This window comes from Pygocentrus nattereri, chromosome 22, assembly GCF_015220715.1.
Source record: "Pygocentrus nattereri isolate fPygNat1 chromosome 22, fPygNat1.pri, whole genome shotgun sequence".
Classification (NCBI taxonomy): domain Eukaryota; kingdom Metazoa; phylum Chordata; class Actinopteri; order Characiformes; family Serrasalmidae; genus Pygocentrus; species Pygocentrus nattereri.
Genome location: NC_051232.1, coordinates 23,388,352 through 23,416,324, shown reverse-complemented (window position 1 = coordinate 23,416,324; position 27,973 = coordinate 23,388,352). Strand labels below are relative to the sequence as shown.

Here is a 27,973-nt window from a genome sequence, read left to right as displayed (position 1 = left end):
CCTCACAAGCTTTAAAATAGTGCAGATCAGAAGAGAGGGATGAGGAACAGATGGAGACTTCAAACGTCCCTGAGGGAGTAGTGTTTCCCATTTGAAGGAAACGGAAACAAAAGAATAATGGAGAAAGACTGAAACGACAGAATGTGACTGGGGACAACCTTAATTGGCAAATGACGTGACAGCAGTTAGCAGTCCGTACAAAGATAATGTCCGTGTGCACATAATGGTCACATGAATTAGAATATAGACTACACACCTACACAAAATAGTGTCGTCTGTCAAGTTCTTGCAATGCTACTTTATTTCGTTTCTCCAGACTGGCTGTCAGAAGGCATTATGCATCTTGTAGTGCAATTGCTATGGAGATGCACGTGTTTCTGGAAACATGCAGAAAGTGATTCATCATCCACACACCTCCAATGACACGAAACAATATGTACAAGTTATGCATCGACACACTCTTCATTCAGCTGCTAAACAAGCATGTGAGAGGAGTCTCATCGTCTTCATGGCCATCACGTCTGCCGCTAACGCGGCCCCTGTGGAAGAATCCATCCGGCAAAATGAAACTGAAGCCTGGCAAATTGAGAAGACAGAGGTAAATAAACTAGAAAATAAGAAAACAGAGAAGAAAGGGGAAAAAAACAACTTTGTCAACATTTTAGTTGTGCAGACTGAAAGTATGAAGATAGAACATAGCTGTCTTTGTAGCATAAATCTACTGGCTCACATTATAATTCATTTATTTGTTTATTGCTTTTGTCTCTTGAGCTGATCTCATGGTCACATGGCATGTAGCCTTTCCTTTGGCAAAGCTTGTTTCACTGGACCTTTGCATCTACATCTCAAAATGGAGTCCCCAGATCTAATAGTACATTCCGAAAATGCCCTGCAATGCCTTCATCTCCTCAGCTCCTTCTTATTTCTCTTTACATGATAAACTCTGTCCCCCGTATGCCTGCAAAACTCAAGGATATTGAAGAGGGAATCCCTCTTTGTCATGTAGGGAATTTTACTCATTGAGTTTATTTGTCAGGAGTGTTTTTCAAAACCTGTTGCATCTGTTGAAGGTGGTATATATGTGTCTAGACTTTCACTTTGAATATGAAAGGCTTGAGAATCTGTCATGTAGTAAAAAAATTCATGTATTTCAGACTTGGGGATTTCAGATGTCAAGAGAAATGCAAGTGCATTGACTATTGGAGCTGGGGACTAAATAGTGAGGCACAAACAAAATTCCAGAAGTGTTGGATTCATACAGAGTGCACTCTTAAAGCTATAAGCTATCAAGGCTTATACAGACTGTTTTCCCATGAAAGAGAGAATGGGAGAGAGGGAGACTTCAAAGCATTCATGAAAACCTGGGGTGATAAAGCAATGTACCCAAAAAAAAAAAAAAGCTTCTCCTAAATGTGTTTTGCTGGCATTGTTGATTAGTTCTAGCTCAGTGTACTGAAGTGTCACTGTAATTACTGGATGTTGCTGGATACTGTTATCCTTTTGACAGGGATTAGGTGCTTTGATTCTCCTAAGCAGGTAACAGTTGTGCAGTCATTTCTGAGCCGGTTAGCTGTTGCTGAGACAGCAGCTCAGCCCTGGTCTTCTCCATTTTAATCTGCGTCCAGCTCCCAGCACCACTGTAGCTAATTAGAATAAAATGAAATCAAAGGCCAGGGAATGTTACTCTTCTAGTAAACACACCCATAGCGTTGCATGTGCTTAAGCTTTAGACTCTGCAAGATCACTTGACACAGTGTTTTGTTTTGCTCATCACATAGACTACTCAGTGCTATTAAAATATGTACTGCTTTTATATATGTGTGCAAAGTGAATTAACTTCAAATCTGGATTGCAAGAACAAATTGGCCTTTTGTCTTTGTGACTAATATATGTGGAACAAGCACAGTGGGAGAATGTAATCCTGTCTCACTGATGGAATTGCTTTCCCCTTATCAAAATGCTTTGTTGAATGAGGTACTGATAGGCTGTCAAGTTGTGTTTGGAAAAAACTAAAATAATGTAAAATTGTCTATAGCAATTTTAACATGTTACTTATGTTGTTTGAATGTAGATTCAGAACAGACTATCCAAGGAGAGTCGTTACTGGAGCTCAATAATAGTTTTTCCTATATTAAGCCTGCACATTATAATCTTTATCTTTTGCTAACACATTTTATTTAATTCACCTGAACTTTGTAAACTAGTTCAAATGTTAGAAGAAGGGAATCACTCAATTGTGCAGTACATATAGAGCAGGACAGAGAAAAGTATAAACAAAGTTGCTTCAGAAGCCAGTTTTACAGTTGAACATAGCAGGCTTTAAATGGAAGTAGAAGGAAGACAGGATTCTCTAATCCCTAGTTAATTCTGCTAATCTGGCAATGCTGTGAAATTACAGCCATGGTCACTGATTAAAGATGTGGTCTGTTTTTATACCAGGTTTTTCCTTTTTTCATTTCCAGTCAACTCTGTGACAAACTACAAAGTTAATTATTTTGTTATATTTCCACTTTTCAATGCAGCATGTTAAATGCATAGGAACATAAAACATTCATACCTTTTCATATTTGAGCATTCATAATTCCATGGACATCATAATTAAATATAACATGCTGTGATTTGAAGTACCCTGGTCTGTATTTGGCATTTTGCTTTGCTCAGCTAAGAGCACGTACCTACTGGCCCAAGTTTTCATTTTCAGTTTAGTCAGTCAACTGTTGCATGTTACTTTGCGCTACATGCAGTAATTATCTTGAGTCTTAGGCCAAACACTGCTTGAGAAGAAACATGCAGTTATAGCTTAAAAGTCTTGAGCGAGCATTTATTTTCCCCTCTGTTGAGCCCATTTAGGATATTTTGGGTGATATAATTTGCTAAAAATACATGCATTGTCAGCAATTGATAAAACACAAATGATCATTAACCTTTTGTTCAGTGGCACTTAAGTTTGATTAGAAATGTAAGTAATCTTGATGAAATGCTTTTGCACCTCTCTTGCTCAGTGTGCATCAGCAGGAGAGCCTCTGAGATTAGCTTTTAAAAACAACTGAAAATACCAAAGAGCAGAAGAAATACTACAGATAGAAGAAAAAAAATGCTAATTAATTGGGTTATTTTGCCCCCTGAACAATAAAATAAGCAACAAGCTGTAAAAAGAAAAACTGTAATACCATTTGCTTTGTTCACATAAATGCACTTTTGTAGCGATAATTGTATTTTTCCATAAGTGACTTTTGTCCTTAAAGTCATGATATTTTTTTCTGTGTAACCCAGGGTGGTTGTGTAAAAGTGAAGCGATGAAACAGGAAATGAAAGTGTGGCCCAGTAAGTAAAGTGCTCTCAGCTGTAGAAAGCCAAATATTTCTTTATTTTACTGTATATATACTGCATTTATTGTAACGTCCTGTTTCTTTTCCCGTTGACAAAGCATGTGCTGTGAATAATAGGCAATGTCAGGCACATTCTGTATGTCAGACTGCAAAACAGGCCAGTTTAATCCCTGTAGTATCAGACAGTACTGGACAGTAGAAGATAATGCTTTGTTACAGTATTGCTTTTTAGTGTGTCAAGACATAAGATCAGTCTGCAGTACACACCTGTCTGTCTCCTAGTTGTTGTGTCAGAGTGCAGCAGTGGTAAATAAGGAGTGAATGTGTCATCAGTCTGCACCAGAATGCAATCAGAAAGAGCACAGCCCATTGGAGAAATGAGGTCAGCAGAAAACTTTTGAGAGGCTCAAATTAGTCAGACATGCTCTGAATTGTATCATCCCCTCTCACTGGAGGAGGTTAAAGGTAGTAAGAATCTAGCACTAGTAGATGGAGTCTGTTTTCAGCTGCTTTTTAAATCTTTTGGCAGCTAAGATTCAGAATTTACTAATAGCATGTCGCTGTTGTTACAAAAACAAGTTGCTGTTGTTCTTTTGTATTAAGAAATGGTAACTAATAAGAGAAGGAAAAATATTAATAACTTTAATGTATGTTGTATACATTCTTTAAACATCTGTTATTGATAAAAGGCTTGTTTATAGACACAATATATTGGCAGCCATGGGTTAAAATATGCAGTAATTGGGTTTTGATTGCAAATCCATCATTTAAAATAACAGTATGAGCAACCACACAGATACAAAGCAGTTCAGAAATCCTGAAACTTACAGGCAGCAGGTTTCTCTGGACTGGTTAAGCTCTCATGGGTGCCATAGGGAGCAGAATGGAGATGTGTGATTGGATGTGGCTCTGGAGCAAGCACGTTTTCTACCAGTGACGTAAAAACTTATTGATGATCTTAACCAGCTGTAGGGTTGGTCTGTGCACGTCTTGGCCATGGCAAATTGGCCAACCATCGATTCGCAAGATTCTGTAGAATGACTATTGATCAGACATCCCAGGTGTGTGTCTGTGTGTTTTTTTCCATAGGAATCAGTTGAAAAGAATAGTTTAATGTTTAATTTCAACTGTTAATGGCCCTCCATGCTTATGTTCTGTGTGTGATGTTCTTAGATTTGCATTTAACATCCGCACCCAGAAATTCTCTCTCTCTCTCTCTCTCTCTCTCTCTCTCTCTCTCTCACCCTTCCTCCCTCCCTTCTTTTTCTTTTGCCCTTTTCCCCCTCACTCACACATACACAACAACAAATAAGCTTTCTATCTAGGTTGGAATTTGAAAGCTAGAACTGTATATTCACCATTATATTCACTTACAAATACACCTATTCCAGCCCAGCCTGGGGACATGTAAACATACAGCCTGAAAAGTTCTGTAGCATCGTTTCTACTCTCATGGGCTGAGAGCTGGGCTTTCTAACCCCCTCTCTGTTGTTGGTATATGATAGAGCTGATCCTTTAATACAGCTACCTTTTGCTTTTTTTTTTTTTTTTAAATGCAGTAGCACTGTTCATAACAGATTTAATTTGAACCCTGTACTTATTGAAGCATGGGTATAATGATTCTGAAATCATTTTGACCTTTGTAAGTAGGACAGAGTGAATGCAGTGTTATTTGTTTTGCTACTAGATAATTCTGAGTGAAAGACAGAGGTATTGTAAGAGCTAATGAAAATCTAGCAAAACAGAAACTTGTATTGAAACTTGTATTGAAAGTTGAAAGAAAAGTACATGATATCAATCTCTGTTCCAATACCAGACATCATTAATTAAGATTAGATGACCCTTATTAGTCCCACAACAGGGAAATTTCACCTCCGCATTTAATGCATCTGTGAAGTGAAACTACACATACACATATACACATACACACACACACACACACACACACACAAGGGCAGTGAGCACACTTGCCCGGAGCGGTGGGCAGCCCAATCCGCAGCGCCTGAGGAGCAGCTGGGGGGTGAGGTGTCTTGCTCGAGGACACCTTAGTCATGTGCTGTCTGCCCCCATCATTACTGGGCTGAATTGGATGTTTTAGTGTCAAAAATAATTAATCTGATAACAGATCTATCTTGAAATAAAATATGGTTATGCTGTATTATGTTATGTTGTTAGCTGTATATTTCTTTCGGTGGTGTAGTAGAGTATTTCAGTAGTTTGAATATGATAGCCTGCTAATCTTAAGTGCCTCATTTAAAAAAAAGATTATTTTAAGGCTTACTAGTTTTAGGGAAAGAACATCAGATACTGATGATACTCATTGTGTGTGTGTGTGTGTGTGTGTGTGTGTGTATATACACTGCTCAAAAAAATAAAGGGAACACTCAAATAACACATCCTAGATCTGAATGAATGAAATATTCTCATTGAATACTTTGTTCTGTACAAAGTTGTATGTGCTGACAACAAAATCACACAAAAATCATCAATGGAAATCAAATTTATTAACCAATGGAGGCCTGGATTTGGAGTCAGACACAAAATTAAAGTGGAAAAACACACTACATGCTTATCCAACTGTGATGTAATGTCCTTAAAACAAGTCAAAATGAGGCTCAGTATTGTGTGCGGCCTCCACGTGCCTGTATGACCTCCCTACAACGCCTGGGCATGCTCCTGATGAGGTGACGGATGGTCTCCTGAGGGATCTCCCAGACCTAAAGCATCCGCCAACTCCTGGACAGTCTGTGGTGCAACGTGGCGTTGGTGGATGGAGCGAGACATGATGTCCCAGATGTGCTCAATCAGATTCAGGTCTGGGGAACTGGTGGGCCAGTCCAGAGCTTCAATGCCTTCATCTTGCAGGAACTGCTGACACACTCCAGCCACATGAGGTCTAGCATTGTCCTGCATTAGGAGGAACCCAGGGCCAACCGCACCAGCATATGGTCTCACAAGGGGTCTGGGGATCTCATCTCGGTACCTAATGGCAGTCAGGCTACCTCTGGCGATCACATGGAGGGCTGTGCGGCCCTCCAAAGAAATGCCACCCCACACCATTACTGACCCACTGCCAAACCGGTCATGCTGAAGGATGTTGCAGGCAGCAGATCGCTCTCCACAGCGTCTCCAGACTCTGCCATGTCTGTCACATGTACTCAGTGTGAACCTGCTTTCATCTGTGAAGAGCACAGGGCGCCAGTGGTGAATTTGCCAATCCTGGTGTTCTCTAGCAAATGCCAAGCGTCCTGCACGGTGTTGGGCTGTGAGCACAACCCCCATCTGTAGACATCGGGCCCTCATACCATCCTCATGGAGTCGGTTTCTAACCGTTTGTGCAGACACATGCACATTTGTGGACTGCTGGAGGTCATTTTGCAGGGCTCTGGCAGTGCTCCTCCTGTTCCTCCTTGCACAAAGGTGGAGGTAGCAATCCTGCTGCTGTGTTGTTGCCCTCCTACGGCCTCCTCCACGTCTCCTGGTGTACTGGCCTGTCTGCTGGTAGCGCCTCCAGCCTCTGGACACTACGCTGACAGACACAGCAAACCTTCTTGCCACAGCTCACATTGATGTGCCATCCTGGATGAGCTGCACTACCTGAGCCACTTGTGTGGGTTGTAGAGTCCGTCTCATGCTACCACCAACATTCAAAAGTGACCAAAACATCAGCCAGAAAGCAGAAAGGTACTGAGAAGTGGTCTGTGGTCCCCACCTGCAGAACCACTCCTTTATTGAGTGTGTCTTGCTAATTGCCAGTAATTTCCACCTGTTTTCTGTTCCATTTGCACAACAGCTGTGAAATTGATTGTCAATCAGTGTTGCTTCCTAAGTGGACAGTTTGATTTCACAGAAGTTTGATTTACTTGGAGTTATATTGTGTTGTTTAAGTGTTCCCTTCATTTTTTTCAGCAGTGTATGTATATATATATATATATATATATATATATATATATATATATATTGGGTCCCCAATAGGGGGTGTTGGTGTGGCCCAGGGTTTAAATAAAAATAAATAAATAAATTAAAATAAATTATAAATAAATTATAAATAATTAATTAATTTTTTTATTATTTTTCATTGTGCTCAATACAAAATACTGTAGATAGGGAGAGAAATGTAAGACTAAAGGCTATGGTGTGGAGACAGGGTGCTGTTTTCTATCTATATTTTTCTATCATGTCCAGGTCTGTAAAGGCCCATTGTTAAGATCAATGCCCCCATTAGAGCACCACAGTTGGGCAAAGATCATCTCTACAAACGATTCTTCACAGAGACACACAGTTTTCTCTGTTTAAAACTGTTTCCCCCAACTGTGTTTTTCCTTTTTTTCTTTTTCCCTTGCCTTGATCGATTTGGGCCTACATACAATAAACAGTGGCAGCCAAAAAACAGTATTTGCACAGAGCAAAAGATACTCTCATGGTGCTGAGGTCAGAGAGAAGGGCAGCTATCGATTGTGATGTTTCATTTTAAAGTTCCCAAGCCAAAGGACAAAGTTATATTTGTTTTTGGGAAACAACATCACAGCTTTAGTCTTAAATAGACTTTTGAGAATTATCTAGCAGGGTTCCCATCAAAAAGCTGGTGGTTTCTTCATTATGACTTTGGTGAAAGTTCAGTTAAGACTTAAGAGTGACAACAAATTGACAAGTTCTTTCCCAAGTCCTAATGATAAATGCTCACTCTAGGATTGGCTGACATTGCAATAGGACAACAGGACATGGGTTCTGTCAGTAGGTTGAGAAATGACTTAGTCCTATAACCTATAAGTTAATTTATTCATTTATTAAAAGGAAACTGCGTTAACGGAATGATTTACCAAAAAAAAAAATTTACTCAGTTATGCCCTTACTCTGAACATAGTCAGTCACATATTTAGTATTTGAAATTCTTTAGCTTTGCACTGCTGGTACTGGTTTGGCTGATGTATCGTAAAAATAATGTAAATGCATCTAACAAAATCTTCATGGATTTCAAACATGTCTTGGTCGATGAACTAAGCTTAGAATGGTGGTTTGGTCAAATTTCAGTCAACCATTCCCTTAAGATGAGTTTTCTTACAGTTATACATTGGCTACTTCATCAGGATCACTAATCACTGCCCACCACTATCCTGTCCTTCACTGGAAATATAGGACCCTTACTGACCAGATATTAGTTGGGTGGTGGGCCATTCAGCTGTGAGTTCTGCTGCTCCAAGTCTGCTGTTTTGTTTAGGTAGATGACAGGATGTGGCTTTGGATAAATGGAGCTCATTTTGAAATAGGTGATAGGAGATGATTTTGAAATAGATGATAGGAGATGATTTTGAAATAGATGCTGGAGTTTTCTGATCTGCAGTAAAAAGAAAATAATAGGTCACTGCCTGCATGCATGACATTCTGACACCCAGTGTGCATTCTCTGAATAAATTTTCTAATTTCTAGCTGTGGAATGCACAGCAACTCACAGCGTAGCATCTTTTTGGTGATTTCTGAGGTGAGAAGCTGTTGAATTCTGTTTCTAATGCACTAATGTCACTTGCATTCGAGTCAGTTAGAGGCAGTTAGCTGGAGAGGCGAGTTCAATTTAGTGTCCTTCAGAGAGCGAGAAAGAAGGAAATAACTGTGCAATCACACAAATTGGAGACAGAGAGAGAAGAGATGAACAGACATTTTAATCCACACTAATAGCCTTCAATGACTTGAACACAAAATAGAGAGGAGAGAAAGACATGCTATTCTCACATCTCAAGTGTTTTCTAGTGTGCTGGATTGGAAAGAGCTGGAAAAACAGGTATTCGTCTTTTAAAATACAAGCCATCTTGCCAGTGTCTCCAGTTTCTTTAAGTAGTTGTCAATGATTACCCCTCAATTTAGACTGTCTGGTAGGTTCATACTGTGTTTGTGTGTTTTTGTATGCTTTCAGCGAGGCTTAAATTACCTGGTTTATATTTTTTTAAAGGAATAATAAACTGATGAGTTAACTATTTCTGACATCCACAAAGTTTGTAAATGTCATGATTGTCCAGTCCTACAGCCAACAGGGAACCTTCTCAGCATTACTCAACTGAATAGCAATTGATAGAAAATGATGAGTTCTCCAAAAAAAAATCTTCATTACTTACATGTTTATATTATTAGAAAATTATGTAACTTGAATCATTCAAGTTCTGGTTAATTAGCTAAATTGCTTAAATAATTTGTTAAATTATGTAGGTATTTGTTTGTGGTTGATAGGTAGGTAGGTAGGTAGGTAGGTAGGTAGATAGGTAGGTAGGTACCACATGATACCACAGAGGCCCACAGTAACTCTGTCAATGTGGCTGAATTGACTGTGACTGCAAGTTGTTGTTGTTGTTTGGCTACAGAAGCAAACAGTTAAGCTTAGAGCCTCCCCAGTGTAAAGGCTTCAAGGGGAATTGGTGCTTCTGTGTAGCTCCTGCCTTGTCCCTCCTGTCCGTCGATGTTGGGTGAATGACGCAACTCTGAGCCATCTTTGGCCCATGTGGGATTGTTATGGTAGTGGATCAAGGGAGGAAAAGTAGTGTGTGTGTGTGTGTGTGTGTGTGTGTGTGTGTGTGTGTGTGTGTGTGTGTAAGCGAGTGCATACACACACGTAATTGGTCCCATTTGGAGAAGCTCTGAAAATACCCAGTGCCAGCAAGCATTTGCACTTTATGTTCACTACTATCCAGACAGCCTTTTTAATAGGGAATTAACTAGTTTAAGGTGCACCCTTTGCTGACACAGGTGTTCAGTTATATACACACACATAGATTGTATAATTTCCAGAGAATACTGCTGACCAAAAGAATGGGATAGTGGAGCAGCTGCACATGACCATTAAGATCACCATGACCTGCACAGAAGAACATCCAATATGTTTCTGATGAGTTAGAGAGCTGTTTTTGATACAGAGCTTATTATCCAGCATTCCTGTTAGTTTAATTTGAAGCACGACTTTTGTTTCAAACTGCACTTTTAGAATGTTGAATGCTCTCACAGAATTGCAGTATAATATAAGGTGAATTTCCATCCAGTTCTCTTTTTTGCCACTGAATTATGTATTTTGTGTATTGTTATACCATTAATCAGTACCTGAACATAGGAGTGAAATTTACACTTGGTTAAAAACAACACATTGCATATTTGTTAATAGAGAGAGAGCTGGAGAAAGAGATGGGGTTTCTTATTATTATGATACTCTAATTAGAAATGTAACAAAAGAAACTAGGACTGCTCAGCGAGGCAGAGATATAATACACAATATAATCTCTGTGGAATAAAACCAAGTTGGTGGGTGTGTGTGTGCGCACGCATGCATACATGCATGTTTTTGCAACTCAGTTCCACTGATAGCTCGTGCAATACCTGACGTCAGTTGCACATTCATTTACAATTCCCTATAGCTAGATCTACATAGAGGATTGAATGCAGAACTAGTTTTTGGACACTTCTACAGTAACTTTAAGCAGCCAGTGTGACATCATAATAATTAACTTTGGTGTTTAGCATGAATTTAATTGTTAGCAGATAATGGCCTGTAAAATATAGAATTTTTTTGATGTAGTTGAAATGATTTTTGTGAACTATCACTTTGTGAGGCACTTTCACAGGCCTCTGCACTTTCTGGCTTCATTTCAAAAACATTTTTTCAATCAGGCGTCTTGCCTGTGTGTCAGATCAACACTAATCTAAACACAGTCTCCCAAATGCTAATACTTTATTTTAATCAATATTTTAAGCGGTATATAAAATTGTCTGTGATAGTGATATGATTACAGTGTCATACCTTAAAATGTGCATATTATCTGTTCCTACTTAGTAGAAGGAAAAAATGTACAACAGGGCTTGTTGTAAATTGTAATTTTAGATAAAGTAGCATAAGCAGTATTGATTAATTTGTAAGCTAATAAGATACCAGTATGAATAATGTAACACTATGCAGTATTGTAATACATATCATACATTTGAAGCATGTCAGAAATCTTTAAATATTGCAGTGTAGTCATATTGGGGCATGAATATCATAATATTATACTGTGGGACCTCTAGCACATATCAGTCCTGTTTTGCATTGTGTAACCCTCTGGGAATTTTTGATGTTTCTAAATATGTTTTTTCTTTGTGGTAATACAGAGCAGAAATATTGTGTCCTGAATCAGTAGAGTCTGCCCTTTCCATTCCATCTTATTGCAAGATCATACATGACACATATCTGGAGTAACAAGGCTTTGATGAGGCGTTGAGATACATGTCATCTGCCTCTCACTGTGTGCAATTGATGTATTCATGTGTCCATCCACTTTTTGTGAAACTGACCAATGAACTCAAGAAATCCTTAATGACTCAGCCATCGTGTTGGAAATGCTTCATTCTCTCAACATCAGAAACAATTGAAATGGCGTGCAAAGAGCTTACAGCCCCTGAAGTCGCTGCTGCGCTTTTGGAAGGTATTGATGGAAGTGACAGCATTTAAATATGAAACATATGGATGTTATGTTATATGCAACAGTCTATAAAGGTCACGTTAAAAAGACATTAAATTGTCTAAATTGAGAAAATGCCCTTAGACCCCAGAGGGTTCACATATAATGTACTCAAAAGACGGGGAAACCAAAAAAACTAAATCTCAGTTCAGCCCAGCACAGAGCACTAGATTACCAGAGTGATTTAAGAAAAGATTTAAAAGTGGCCCTGGTCAGTGGCTGCTCTTCTGTTTATGATTATAGAAAGCATTACATGCAATTAAAATACTTGCATAATAGGATTTGATTTTATAAAATTCATATTAAAAAAATGAAAGTCATTTATTAAACTGACTTTTAAGGTGCATTCAAAGCATTCACTGAAAAGCCTAGTGTGCTGTGACCATGACCTTATTAAGCAGTGATTAAATGTTGACTGTAGATCAAATGACGTGTGCATGAAGGATGAGTTTCTGTCCTTTTAATGAACATTGCTGATTCTGTTTATGGAGGGCACTTTCAAAATGCCTATATACGCTGTAATTTGGGACAATTTGAATGCATTAATATCAATATAAGCTTTTCTTTTATACCTCTGTTCTCTTTTACACAAAGTCTTTGTGAACCTGTCAAGGGAGTGTAGAAATTATATCTTAGAAAAACTTGTGCAAATCCAAAGGGATAAATATATGATGCATAAAAGCAAGAGCTGTTGGTTATAAAGGTACAACACAATCAGTCTTACTTTTAATAGTACGTATGTATGTCTAATGTGATTTTCAAAGGAATACCATTTTAGCTGCAGTCAGTATCGTGTTTCGATTTAAATTGTATAAAAAAAGTATTAGGTGTCTATTGATAATTATTTAGCAGTAAATTTGGACTTTAGTGTGGTTAGTGTTGAGTGTCAAAACATACTGTGTATTGAATGAGTATGCATAAATATGCATGAAAGCAGTATACTATAAATTACATTAATGTGTGACACTTGACAACCACTCTGTGAAGTCATCGTTCTCCACAGGCCTTTGAGAGGACAGATGTGACATGACTGCCATTTTATTGATCAAACCAGTAATAAATGTGAATTTGCTGTCGCTCTCTCTCTCTCTCTCTCTCTCTCTCTCTCTCTCTCTCTCTCTCTCTCTCTCTGTGTGTGTCTCTGTCCCTCTCCCCAGCTCCCACCCCCCTTTGTGGTAATCATTGTTAGATTACTTCATTTACTTCGTTGATTGGTTTTGGGGCGCCCTGGCCACTTTCCCTGATGGCAGACACACCCCCCCCCCTCAGACTGCAGTGAACAAAACTCTGATGAGCTGACTTCAGTTCCTCTTCTCCTCTGAGCGCAGTGATGTTCTCTTTGGCACAAACTCTGAGTCAGATTAGAGCAGCTGTGTTTGAGCTTCACTGTGCAACTGCAAATCTTGTTAGTTTGAAAACAAACCTAAAAATCCAATAGTGCTGTGCCCAGAGGCTCATTTTCAGTGGCTGCTAGTGGTATAAAAATAAAATAAATAAATAAATAAAAAAGTTCACTCTGTTGTGTTAATTTGATGGTGTCCGTTCAGATCCAGCTAGAACTTAGAACTGATTGTAATTTATTAAAATAAAAAAAATGTATGTGCTCAGTTTTTGGGCAAATTGGCAAATAGTATCTTATGTTTGGTCATACTTGTTTCATGCAGCATCTCCACTGGACTGATTTTGTAGGACATACACAATGGGAACCAGACAGGAATAGTCTGTGACCTTCCACCAGTTTAATCCAGATATAATTCTTTGGAATTCAGTGCATGATGTAATGAAAATCACCATTGTTTATATTGTTTGACTCTTGTTTGTGTGTTTATTGAGTAGCAGGACTGAACTTCAGGTACCCACAAGACTAAATCAGCAAAAAAAACCCAAAAAAACAGCCAACTAGCTAGAGAGGGAGTGAGACGGCCTTACCTCACCAAAAATAAAACCAAAAAACTAAGTGAAATAAAAGATGCACAAATATTCCTTAACACACCAACTAGTGATATCCAAAAGAAAAGTGAATTTAACCATAAATGGCATCAGACTCTTACTTCCCGAATACCAATAGTGCTATGACAGGATTACAAATATTATGGATTAATAAATATTGTAGATTATGTACAGGTTGTTTCAGTCAGGCAAACAAATACAAATGGGGTCAAAATAGGCAAAGTATTAGGCATACCTAACAATTGAACAATCAAAAGATTAAAGCACAAAGCACACCAAAGAAAAATGAGATTGCAGTCTCCCATCTGGTGGACATAACACTAATTTTGTAGGAAATACAGTCTGAACCACACAATCAGGAACAGTTTGGTTTCAACCAATCAGGAACAGGAAACAGACTGATCGGCTACACTTGGAACAGATAAACACACATAAAACTGACACGGATAACAAGGACTGGTTTTGTAACCCCATGATTTGGTTTGATTTTATTGATCTGATACGATTAAGATTAGGAACACACATTTTGGTAATTGTTGACGTATTTGATGATATGTAAACCATTATGAAATTGTGACTAGATCCAGCTGGATTAGCATTTTAGCATTAGCATTATTAAAGAAAAATGTAACATTTATTTCTAAAGGGCTACAAATGCAGTAAAATTAATAACAAATAAAGCGCAGTTGTGCTGCAGTGTGTAAACATGAAGCTCTTTTAGGATGCAAAATGTTATCAAATATTGATTTGACATATCTGTAAAATCCAAACTTCTGTGTTGATATTTTAACTGATATTATTTTGATAGCATTGTTCAGTCAGTTTTTGAAATGCACTGAATGCACAAATGTGAGTAGATAATTACACAGAAATAAAAAGGGTATTTTTATGGTTTTGTGACTGTGTTTACATTTGAAAATGACCAACAAATTTTATTTTTTTCCAAAAATAAGCACACACTTTATTGAATATTATTTATTATTGATTATAATGAATTCTGTCACTTCAAAATGCATTTGAATCACTACCTTCAGATGATGATGCAAAAGTACATTTCATACCCCTGGTATGATTCTAATAAATGTATTTACAAAGTTATAGATTGTAGATTTTCTAGAGTACACAGAAACCTCCAGCAAAAGTATTATTAAGTGTGCATGAGTAAGCACTGGTTAAAATCATACAGCTTTAGTGGTGTTTTTTTATGTTCTTTTTTGTGTGTTGGCACAGGCATTGTGCCTGAGGTTGAGCTATTTATCACTGTAAACATACTGAATGCAACACTGCCACAGGATGCTGAAGCATAATGAGGCTTTGACAGAGTTTTGAAACACCAAGTCTTCAGGGAATCTATATGACAGCACTGTGCTGTTTCTCACACATGCGCACTCACATTCGCATTGCCCAACCAATGACAGATCTAAACACCTTTTTTTGCTTGTAACACGCACACAGGCACATGCACACAGTTTAAATGAAAGCCTGCTTGTATTGTACTTACAGAAATAAAAAATAACAAATAAAGCATGTTTACACAGACTGCAAAGCACACGTTGCATCTTTCCTATCTACATGTGACTTAATTAAAAAACTCTATGTTTAGGATTCTCACTTACATCTGCCTTTCTCCCTTTCTAACCTTTGTAGCTGCTTTTCTTCCTTTCTGTCATTTCTTCTGCACTCCCCATCTAGTCTTTATTCTAATTGCCCTAAAGCTTCTTTCCAGCCTGCAGAGATTTCACTACAGACCAATCCCAAATAGTCATAGTCAAATGATTCACCACTGATTTTAAAGCAATCTTTCTTTTTTTTCCTGGGTTCTGACTTCATTTGTTCCTTTCTTATTCTCTCTCCTTTTTTCCATTTTGATTTGTGCATTCTAATGTCTCCTGTGTCGTGTTTTCTCTGTGGCTTTTTTCTTTGTCTGAGATCATTCCTTCAATTTCCTTAGGCAGTCATTAGTCTCTACATGAGATTGCAACATTGAAATGAGTTATGTGCATTTCACAGCGCTTTGAAATTATGCAAGTGCACATGATGACTTTGTAATAATCTGTCTCTCTTTTTGCCTTTATGCCCTTGTCCTCTTGTGATCTCTTTGTTAGTCAAATTAATTGTTCCTTTGCTTTTTTTTCTTTGTCTTTTGTCTCCTTTCTGCAGGAGAGCTGTATATAGGTGGTGTGGGGAAAACTATGTATAACAGTCTGCCCAAGCTCATCGCGTCCCGGGACGGTTACCAGGGCTGCCTGGCGTCCGTGGACCTAAATGGCAGACTGCCAGACCTGATCGCAGACGCCCTCCACAGGGTGGGCCAGGTGGATCGAGGATGCGATGGTCAGTAACATTTCCAATCTTGACCTTGACCTAACAAACATAAGCGTGAAAGGGAGTGATTTTGCTTTACTATTAAACATGTGGTGAGAGTTGTATTGTGCAGTGTGGAGCATAATTGTTGGCAACATATAGGCTGCTTTAAGTATTTCTGTAGCTGGTAAAAGTGTCTAGACTTTACTCAAATGGTGCAGTAAAGAGAAAACATCCAGTGAGAGGCAGTTCTTTGGAGTTTTGATGAGAGAGGTCAGTAGAGCTAACCAGTACTAGCTAACCAGTAAAGGCTACAACAGCACAGATAACTACTCTGTACAGTTGCGGTGAGCAGAAAAGCATCTCAGCATGGACACCTTGTCAAACCTTGAGGCAGATGGGCTATAACAGCTCAAGACCATGTCAGGGTCCACTTCCGTCTTCCATATTGAAAGCTGCAGTGGGCACATACTCCTCAAAACTGGACAGTTGAAGACTGGAAAACCGTAGTTTGATCTAATGAATCTCTGTTTATGCTGGGGCACATAGATGGTAGGGATGCACGAATTCATGGACCCAGCCTGCCTCTGTCAACAGTCCATGCCGGTGGAGGTGGTGTAATGGTGTCAGGAATGGCACAATGTTGTGTTTTCTTGGCACACTTTGGGCTTGTTAATACCAATTAATCTCACCTAAATTACATAAACTGTTTGAGTATTGTTGCTGACCATGTCCATTCCGTCATGGTCAAAATTTTCCCATCTTCTAATAGCTTCGCAGACCCACTGTCAGACAGATAGTTTACAAATGTAGGCAATTCACCACCACTGGTGCTCCTTCCCTGGAGTAGTCATCCAATAAAAATGACTCCCAGACTAAGGCTTAGAATATTCAGAGCGATCACAACAGGGCAGCATGTAATGATCCACAGGCCTCTCTTACACTGGCCTAATATCTGTGTTCATGAGCAAACAATAAGGCAATCACTGAACAAAAGTAGTATGTATGGACTTATAGCCACTTCTTATCTGCCTGTAAACTTATGCAGATGGCTAAAATTGAGCTTTATGGCTGAAATGAGAGATGTTATGCAAAATTGAACACTGCATTCCGGCATTAGAACCTCATCCCAGCTTTGAAAAACGGAGGTAGCAGTATCATGGTTTGGAGCTGCTTTGCTGCTGTTGGACCAAGACAGCTTGCCATCATTTGATAAAGCTGTGAACTCGGGATTGTATCATGAAATTGTGCACGAGAATGTTAGGACTGTCCCTAACATTGTCTATGAACTGACCCTTAACAGAAAATGTTTCCTGCAGACCATGACCTTAAAAACAGTTAGTTTAACAGTTAGTTAGTTAGTTTACAAAGAATGGTGAAGCAGAAGCAATGTTGCATGTTAGAATGATCCAGACCTTAATCCAATAGAAATTTTGAGGGAGAACCTAAAGTGTGATGTTCATGCAAGAAAGCCCCTAAGCATAAGAGTTGAAGCAAGACTGTAAAGAGGAATAGGCCAAGAGTCCTTCAAGTCAATGTACAGGGCTGATCAAGAGTTATTGGTTGTTGCCCAAGTGGCTCACATTAGTTACTGAAAACAAAGATTCACATACCAACATGGATATAGAATGTTATAACTTAGTTCCATAAATGAATGACAAACTATGTACTTTTTGCGTTGCTGATTTACTTTGTTGTGTTATCTGTTTAATTGGATTCTCTATCTGTTGTAATAATTTTAGGAAAGGAATATCTGATTATATTTTAGGTCACATTTTTGTAGGAATCTACTAAAACAAAAAAAAAAAACAGAAAAACGGTGAACTGAGTGTTTGTTTTTGTGTTTCATCCATTTTGCAAGTAATTTTGCCCTTTCCTGTGAACAAAGATGCAAACTAGACTGAAACATTGTCCTTTATTTGAACAATGACCGCTGACATTACCAAAATGTACTATAACGTTTTATTGTGCATTGCTGACACACAGCAGGCTACCTGTACTAGCTGTCTCTTCTCCCCCTCGTGCTCTCTGTTCTTAAAGTATTTCTCAGTACTTATCTGTTCAGTAAATATTGGATGAACCGCTGGTATAGCCACAACTGAGCATTTTTTCAAACTAAAAAAGCAAGCAGTGCTGTGTCTGGAGAAGCAGGACACTTAGTTGTGTAGTATGAATTAAAAATGTGAAAGAGATTGAAAAAATGCATTTTTTTTCTTTTGGAAACACTGGTTTTAATCATTCTGTGATGAATGTTATGTTGGGTTGTATTGTACACTGTATTTCCAAAAGTGTTTGCTTGTCTGCCTTCACATGCATATGAGCTTGAGTGACATCCCATTCTTAATCCTTAGGGTTTAATATGATGTCAGCCCACCCTTTGCGGCTATATCAGCTTCACCTCTTCTTGGAAGGCTTTCCAAAAGGGTTAGGAGTGTGTTTATGGGAATTTTTGACCATTCTTCCAGAAGTGGATTTTGTGAGGTCACACACTGATGATGGACGAGAAGGCCTGGCTTGCAGTCTCCGCTCTAATTCATCCCAAAGGTGTTATGTCTGGTTGAGGTCAGGACTCTGTACAGGCCAGTCAAGTTCTTCCACACCAAACTCGCTCATCCATGTCTTGATGCACCTTGCATTGTGCATTGGTGTGCAGTCATGTTGGAACAGGAAGGGGCCATCCCCAAACTGTTCCCACAAAGTTGGGAGCAAGAAATTGTCCAAAATCTCTTGGTCTGTACTTGAGCTAATCTGAAGGCCACATGAAGTTTGGAGGTCTGTAGCAATTGACTCTGCAGAAAGTTGGTGACCTCTGCGCACTATGCGCCTCAGCACCTGCTGACACTGCTCCATCGTTTTACGAGGCCGACCACTTTGTGGCTGAGTTGCCACAATCCCGTTTCCCAATCGCTTCTACTTTGTTATAATACCACTGACAGTTGACTGTGGAATATTTAGTAGTGAGCAAATTTCACGACTGAAATTTGGCATCCTATCACAGTACCATGCTGGAATTCACTGAGCTCCTGAGAGCGACCCATTCTTTCACTAATGTTTGTAGAAGCAGTCTGCAGGCCTAGGTGCTTGGTTTTACATACCTGTGGCCAAGGAAAAATGAGTGAATACTTTTGGAAATATAGTGTATTTTCTCATCTTGCTGTTGATCTTTTCTTTAGAGCATGTTGAATGAGGCCATGATTCAGTTCTTCATTTACTTCTTTTATTTGTGTAACTTTAAGAGTTTTGTATAAATGAAAAAATAGATTGAAATCCAAAACCAGAAATTTTAATTTACCATTAACGGTATTATGACACACTTGAAATCAGAGTCAAAATTCTGTCGAAAAAATGCCTCCTTGTCTCTCATTACTAAGTGTGACCTAACCTACATGATTGTGAACAGTAGTGGTTTTGCTTTAGGTATAAATATGTAATAAATAAATACAGTAGTGTATACTTATATACAGTAATGAATAATGATAAGTTTACCATCACAAATGATATTTTGTTCATGCTTCATCTCTAATGAACTTATGGAATGTAGATCATCATCCAGCATGAACAAAATAAAAGTTTATAGACTTTTCAAAGACCTAACAACCTACCATTGTCTGAACCTCATGGCAGTGGGCTTATGGTTAATGCTGTGTCAGCAAAAAGGTCCTAACCACTCAAAATGGTCTCTGTGTACAGTAACCACAAATTAGCAAGCATCATTTTTTAATCTTAATGCTACTAGTTCATATATAGTGCCCTTTCCTTCAGCTTAATCTCATCAGTATTTTTTTTCACTGTAGCATTCTATATGAGGCCTGGCCAGCAGTATTCCAGACAAGCATGTCAGTTGTGTGCTTCCTACTCTGTTTTTGTAGCTGTAAGCTCCAGCTATCTAGCTTCCGAGCATTTTTTAAGCATTACAGCGCTAATCTACAAGGCTCTGCTGTAATTTCCCAGTGGAGCCCCTCTCATTTCAGTTTTACTTCTGTCTACCTCTGCCAAAACAACCTTATTACCTGCACATACATACGCTCTCCCATCACCTTGTCATTTTTTGTTTCAGAAAACATTGAAATCAGATTGAGTTCTTAGGCTTCACTAATGCTAATCATAGCATGCTGCATTCTGGATGGGTAACATTATTGGATTTTATATTGCATGTGTTTGTTTTGACATTTAAAGGGGCTCTTCTCCAAATTTAATGAATGATCAACAATTGCCTTGTCAGACGTTATTATACAGATTTTTTTCCTTCCAAAATTACCTTTGATAGCATCAGGTTAGCCTTATTTTCTTAGGCATGAAATGCCTGCCTGATGATCTAAGATCAGCAAAGCATGGTTGTTCTGCAATCAAAGCCTAATTTGAAAAGCATTAATCATGTATTACTGGCTAACATTCACCAGCTGATATCATTTTAGAAAAAATACTTCATGATATTGCTTGTTCCCACATGCCCTTGTGTAGCATACATAGGTAATCTATATTCAGTCATATATTATTTCCTCATGAGTGACTATGTATGCTAGGATTGGAGATCAGGTGGAGGGGTACAGAAAGGGAGAGATAGAGGAATAGACGAAAGAGGGGGAAAAAAAGATCCGGGGCGACAGAGCCAAACCCTTCCAGATGTTTCAGCCAGCTGTCGATTTCAGGTAGAGTGTGTGAACTGAACATAAAGATATGTAGGTGGTCGGCATACTGGTCGGTCTCTCCGTCTCTCTCTCTGTCTCTCATACATATATGCGTGCTATGTTTTTATGCTTTTAAGGCTTTCAACACACCACACACACATGCACAAGCCAAATGTATACCCTACTGACCTCTTAGAAATTACATCATAATTCTGTAATTATGCTAAAATTGACCTGCAGTTATTGCAGAAATAGCATTTTGTTTTAATTGATGCCCCCAGACTCCTCTGATCATTAGCATATGATTGATGGTCCAGTCAGCTCTTGGGTCCATCAGAATAATAACCAATAAAATTAAACATCTCATTTGAGCACTCATTCTATAATGAAACAAAATGAAATGGATGGGCGTCAAATGATTTTTTTTTTTTTATTTACATGAACTAAGCATCAAGTCAGTCACTGTGTTTTTTCACATGTGTAGGTCAGGTTGTCAAAGTTATGACAAACACACATCCTGCTATGCTCTGTTGCTTTGCTGATGTATCGTAAAACATCATTTTGTTTCTATCTCTTGATTTATTCAGTTACTATATATATATATATATATATATATATATATATATATATATATATATATATTAACATTGAGTAAATGAAACATACACAGTCAGCTTTCTTTGAACTTAAAGCCTTGGTGTGCATTGATAATATGCTGTGTTTTAAATGCAATACGAGCTTTTGCCACTCACATCCTCAGCAGTTTCTAGAGAGAAAGTCTGTAGATAAAAATGAAATCTCCAAGCGCAAAGCAGTCTTTGTATTGTGAATAGTGCAATAGTTCAGGTAATAACATTGTAGGTATTGTTAATGTTATAAAAAACATTTTACAAGGTACATTACATGTTGATTGTTGGCAGGTCATTTTACTTTGTCTGGTTCACACAGCATACACATAATACCTAGCTGGCATAGCAGTCCATAACGTTGCAGTAACAGTGCGAGTTTAATTGTGGCACTGAAGAATGGCTAGTGAAAGTTCAAATTTTTGGTCGACAGGTCTGTTTTACCCCAACATGTGTTCATACACAAATATCTTAATCTTAAAAGATTAAAAATAAACAAATTCCTTCATTCTAGTCAGAATACAGCATTGGCCAGCATCACCTTATCTGAATCGTTAATAGAGCTAATAGCAAGCAACCGCTAACATTCATTCAGCAAGATTAACATTTCAAGTCTTTGAATAACTAGATTTTATCACCCAAGACCTTGTTTTCTTCTAAACAACAAAAGAAACCAGATTCTGTAAATAACATTGTCTTTGTTCCCTGTCAAAGTCATCACAGCACAGATTCCCCCAGTGTTATCCACTGTAGCTTATTCAGAAAGTCAATGCACACTCTGTATAAAGGCTGGGAACAGGACAGGAAGGGCTGACTTTTATTTAACGTCAGATACTGATGAGGCACATTGATTGTCCCGCATTTCTGTTAATGCAATAACAGCTTTGATGCACAGTGCAGAGCAGCAAGCAGACTGTCAACACTCCAATAGCTGCTGCATATTTTTACAGAATAATTTTAGCGTGTGTCATAACAGATGTCTCCTCCATTTGTTAATGAGCAGCCGGACGTGTTCCTCGTGTTGTTTTTCTGTGTGTGTGAGGGCTTTTCAGAGCAAGCATGTGTGTGCTGTAGATCTGATTTGATTTCTAAATAAAATTAAGTGTGTGTGCATGTGTGTGTGTTTATTTCTTTAAAGTATGTGTCTGAATGTATGTATTGGTGATCAATTCCTAAAAAATGTCAAAATGTTCTAAGGTATCCATTCTTGTTTGCGTAGGGTGTCATGATTGCTAAAATAGTCTCTATTAGAAAAGTAATTGATTAAATTGAATATTTTCAGTGAATCTGCAATGATTAGTTGTCATTTTGTATGATGATTATGAATATTTAACATTTTCCTACTGCTAAGAAACACATTCATATGCATGCTTTAAACTACACACACATTAATATTAATATACACATTAATATACATTTCTTGACACACAGTGATTTAATATGTTGTTTTAGTAAACTCTTTTCAGAATGTCAGAGACCACTCTAGCAAAACAGCCATTAATTTAATTGCCTGTTAAAACAGCCATTAAGTACAATTTATTTTTCCGCATTAGGAAAAAAAAAACAAAACAGAAAACATATATACTATATTGCAAAAAAAAAAATATTCACTCGTCTGCCTTCACACGCGTATGAAATTGAGTGAGAACCCATTTATTAATCCATAGGGTCTAATATGATGTTGGCTCACCCTTTGCGGCTATATCAGCTTCAGCTCTTCTGGGAAGGCTTTCCAAAAGGGTTAGGAGTGTGTTTATGGGAATTTTTGACCATTCTTCCAGAAGCGCATTTGTGAGGTCACACACTGATGATGGACAAGAAGGCCTGGCTTGCAGTCTCCAGTGTAATTCATTCTTCTTCCACACCAGACTCACTTATCCATGTCTATTTGGACCTTGCTTTGAGCACTGATGCGCAGTGATGTTGAAACAGGTAGAGGCCATCCTCAAAATGTGCCCACAAAGTTGGGAGCATGAAATTGTCCAAAATCTCTTGGTCTGCTGAAACTTTGAGTTCCTTTCACTGGAACTAAGTAGCTGAGCCCAACTCCTGAAAAACAACCCCACACCACAACGCCCTGTCACCAAACTTTACACCTGGCACAATGCAGTCAGACAATTACTGTTTTCCTGGCAACCTCTAAACCCAGGGTGATACATTGGATTTCCAGATGGAGAGGTGCAATTTGTAACTCCAGAGAACACATCTCCACTGCTCTAGAGTCCAGTGGCAGCATACTTTACATCACTGCATTTGACGCTTTGCATTGCAGTTGTGGATGTGAGGCTGCTTTGCCATGGAAACCCATTCCCTGAAGCTCTCTACGCTGTTCTTGAGCTAATCTGAAGGCCACATGAAGTTTGGATTTCTGTAGTGATTGACTCAACACCTGAATTCAACAATTTGGATGGGTGAGGGAATACTTTTGGAAATCTAGTGTATGTGCCAGGCAGCAGGTAGGCAGCTCCCAAGCTCTGCGTGCCAAGAGAAGCTGGACAAGCACCAGCAAAAAAGACTGACGAGCTGAAAAGCAAGTGGTTCAGGCAGGGTCTGAAACGTATAGCTAGAAGCCACTGCAATGAAGCTGGGTTCTTGGTTTTGTGGTTGTTTTATATTCCATTCAAAATGAAATGACTGCTGCTGAAACTATCCTGCCTGTCTGCAGCAACTGTCTTCCTTCTGGGGTAGCACATGGTGTGCTACAGTATATTTAACAGAAAATTACACAGAAGCCACAGCAATGAAATATTAATATAGCTGTGTTATTTTCTTTTCAGTGCCTTTGTTACAGCTTCCATTCTTTTCAGAAGTCTTGCTTTCAGTTTATCAGAAGTTTGGTCCCAGAACTTGGTTGAACTTTCTGCTTCTCACAATCTAACGATAAAACCCATGCCTTAAAACAAACAGTTCGGAAACTAGAGCGGAAATGGCGACAACCCAAGCTGGAAGTGTTCCACCTTGCCTGGAAGGTAACATCAAATCTTGATGTTAGTGTACTGTCTAATTACAGGCCTATTTCTAACTTACCATTTATATCTACAATCTTAGAAAAAGCTTTGTTCATATCTACATAAGAACCATGTATATGAAAAATTCTAATCTGGATTCAGGCCACATCACAGCACTGAGACAGCTCTAGTAAAGATAACTAATAATCATCTTCTTGCCTCTAATCAAGGCTGTATTCCCTGTTACTGCTACTTGACCTTAGCGCAGCTTTCGATAGAATAGACCATAATATTCTTCTAGAAAGGTTAGAAAACATGGTTGGAATCACAGGGACAGCCCTATCTTGGTTCAAATCTTACTTAACAGAATGTTATCAGTTCATCAGTGTAAACAATTTATCTTCCAATTATTCAAAAGTAAGATTTGGAATTCTGCAGGGTTCTATTTTAGGCCATTATTATTTACACTATACATGTTACCATTAGGCACAGTTATAAGTAACCATGGCAGTAACTTTCATTGCTGTGCAACTGTACATATCAGCCAAACCTGATGACAAATACAGATTAAAGAAAATAGAGGACTGTGTAAAAGACGTGAAATACTTGATGTTACGTAATGTTCTCCTACTAAACAGTAACAAAACAGAGGTTCTCCTTCTGGGTCCAAAACTGGCAAGAAATAAATGATCAGATTTAGTTTTAAATCTCGATGACTTTCCAGTTACACCTGGCTCAGCAGCAAAAATTCTTTTATTGACATATAAAGCCATACAATCTTTGGAAATTTTTGTTTTTTCACTTATTTTACTTACTTTCTCCTTCTTTATAGAAGTGGACTAGGTGGTCTCTGATTTTAGTACAGTACTGGATGTATATGCATGTATGTACACTTATATTTGTGTGTGTGTCTGTGTAGGACCTAGCACCACCTGCACGGAGGACTCCTGCCATAATCAGGGAGTGTGTCTGCAGCAGTGGGAGGGCTTCTCATGCGACTGCACCATGACGTCCTATGGAGGCTCATACTGCAGCGATCGTGAGTACACAATTTAGCCGTCTTTCGCATTTCCTCATTTTTGACTTCAGCCTCCTACCATATACTCTGCCTGGTGTCAGTATAGTCAGTGTAGAGGTTTTGTGTGTAGGCTTTGGTTGAGTATAAAAGCAATGTACTGAATTTACTTGATTTAAATGTGTACAGCATTTCCACACAAATAAAATATATTACTTCTCAGTGATTGTGTTGAAGTAACATTTTGTGTGTACAAATCTAAAGCAAGTAAATCCAGTGCATAACTTTTTTTCACTGCAGGTGTAGATATTGGTGATGTGCTTTATATATTCAGGTTTAATTTTCATTTAGGTCAGTTACACTGCTGAAAACACTATTGAGTGCTTTTGATTAGTGCTTCTGTCACACCTCCCTAGTGGCCACTTAACCCCCTTTTGGCTTCTGCCTGTCACGGAGGAGTTGAAAAGGAGTTAAACAGCTTCAATGTCAATGTCAAAAATCTCTCACTGTTCCAGTGACACATGTCAAAAATCCAGCCATTTCTAACTTAATTCTGAATGATGTGCTTGCATTTTGATGTTTTTTGGGCAAATTTCAGTTCATGTGCATCTTATCCAGTGTTATTAATAACGGCTACCATGCTGCGTCTTTAGGACCTCCCCTGGCCTGTACCACAGTTTGGTCCTCAAGTGCAGTTTGTCCAACTACCTATTAAAATTAGAGTTATATGTTTAGAAGCATCTGGGCAATGTAACATGCCAGTATGCAGAAACCCACAGGAGGGCAAAAGTGTCCAGAGCAAAGGGAGAGAGTGAGAAGGAGTAAATATAGAAAGAAGAGATGCGATATTCGTTCATTGTTCTTGGGTTTGGACTACATTTTGCACACTGAAACAAAGTGATGCATTAAACTTCCTTGATCCTTTTCAAAGAGAGAGAAATCTTTCAGTACATCACTAAAAAAACATGTGTCATAAGTGAAATATGTTTTAGATTTAGGTAGGCTTATTTTGGGACCTTTTCCATACTTTAGAAAAATGTGTGCTCCATTTCTATATTGGATCAACTCTAAAAGTAAGACAGTTGTGTGGATGTCATTTTTTTATGCATATGAAAATTATGTACACATTTGACTCAAGTATGTTAAGTACATCACTTTTTTCAGTGTGCTTAGACAGGTGCTGAAAATCAGTAATGAACTGAGATGAATTGGCCATGCTGAGTCTGCCTGCTGAGCTGCTTTGCGATAAGACAGAATAGTGAACAATTGGATTTTAAACCTTGCTTTAGGTTGAGAATTGAGCTGCTGTGGCTGCTGCGGTGGGTATTTTCTCACTTCTTAACTGCTGATTTATTGAAATGATTAATTGGTTTTCAATTATCTCCCTGCTGATATTCCAGACTTAATCAGGAGATAATTGAAAGCCAGAACACACAAGCATACACACCCAGAGCTGATAACAGTTGCATGACCTTGTCTATCAGAGATGGGAATGTTCTGTCAAGCTAGTTAAGAAGTGAGATGGATCAGTTACCTCCTAGTGGTGTTCTATTTTTGTCTTACTGTGATGGAGAGAACATGTCTGTGTTTACTAGAGGAGAAAAGGGTCAGATTGCTTTAAATCCTTGAGCTAACCTTTTCATATTAGCCTACCTTTTTAGATATGTTAAGGCTTCTAAGTATTTACTTTAGCCTAACAGCTAATTGTCTTATGTTTGACTGACTTTGGTTGGATGAATGAAATGCTGAGGCAGATATTAAACTATTAAAGATAGCAGTTTCATTGAATGAACCTTTTTAGCCTTTTATGTTTCTTGAGTTGCTGTAAAAGGCTTGAAGTTGACAGCATAAGAAGAAGCCAGCAGTTATGTGTGTACTCAATTTTATGCGAAGTATTGCTTAGTGGGTAGTGTTCAGTGAGATACACCAGGCAGCAGTTGCATGGTGCAATGGAAAAAAGGGAAACAAACAAAAGAGTAAATCAGAGAGTAAACAGAAACAACATTTTACCACAATAAATAAATACTTCTAAAAATCTGAATTAAGTATGTGGAAACCATCACTTAAATTGCAGTGTTAATAGTCAGTAATTATGTTAAGACTATTATAATTCAATTACCACTGCTTTAAAATATTTAGTAATTAATATGAAACATATATTGAAATGTTAGTTATGTAGGTATGAAGAAAAAGAATGCAAATGTTTAACAGCTGGTGTGAGGACACTTTGGTATCTAGTAACTGGTATAATGTAGGTTATTCAAATAAAAAAACAGATGTTAACAATTTCTCTCTGGTTTGCTCCCTACAATGCTTGACTTAGTATGGGTGCGTGCTTTTGTTTTGCTGCTTTTGGTGTTTTTGTTGTTGTTGTTGTTGTTGTAATGATTTGTTCCTGATAAACAGATTGCCCCCAAGAAAGGATCTCCAATTCTGATAAACTTTCAGCTTTCTTCTCTTTTCTTGACTTCACCTGGAACGTGCTGAACTTCTCAGTTTGTTCAGCTTTCATTCACTTCTGTCTTTGCCCTCGTTCTTTCTACCACGCGCTCCAGATTTCCTCACTTTGGCACAAAGAAGACTTTTCATGCGCCATCAGCTGGCTTCCTGACTGCTTTGCTCAGCTTTCTTTCTGAAAGTGAAGCTAAATCTTTACAGAGGCTTTCATTGACACCACTTGTCTGCAATACTCCCTTTACAGT

General features: G+C 38.3%; 1 protein-coding gene across 11 annotated transcripts in view; it reads left to right on the top strand.

Moving 5' to 3' along the window:
• nrxn2b (neurexin 2b) overlaps positions 1 to 27,973 on the top strand; it is an 863,803-nt gene that overhangs the window by 523,173 nt on the left and 312,657 nt on the right. For all 11 annotated transcript variants that reach the window (XM_037533024.1, XM_017697610.2, XM_037533021.1 and 8 more), the window contains 2 exons: positions 15,911 to 16,084; positions 25,176 to 25,295. In XM_037533024.1, coding sequence (XP_037388921.1) covers positions 15,911 to 16,084; positions 25,176 to 25,295 — 294 coding nt within the window. The remainder of the gene's footprint in view (positions 1 to 15,910; positions 16,085 to 25,175; positions 25,296 to 27,973) is intronic.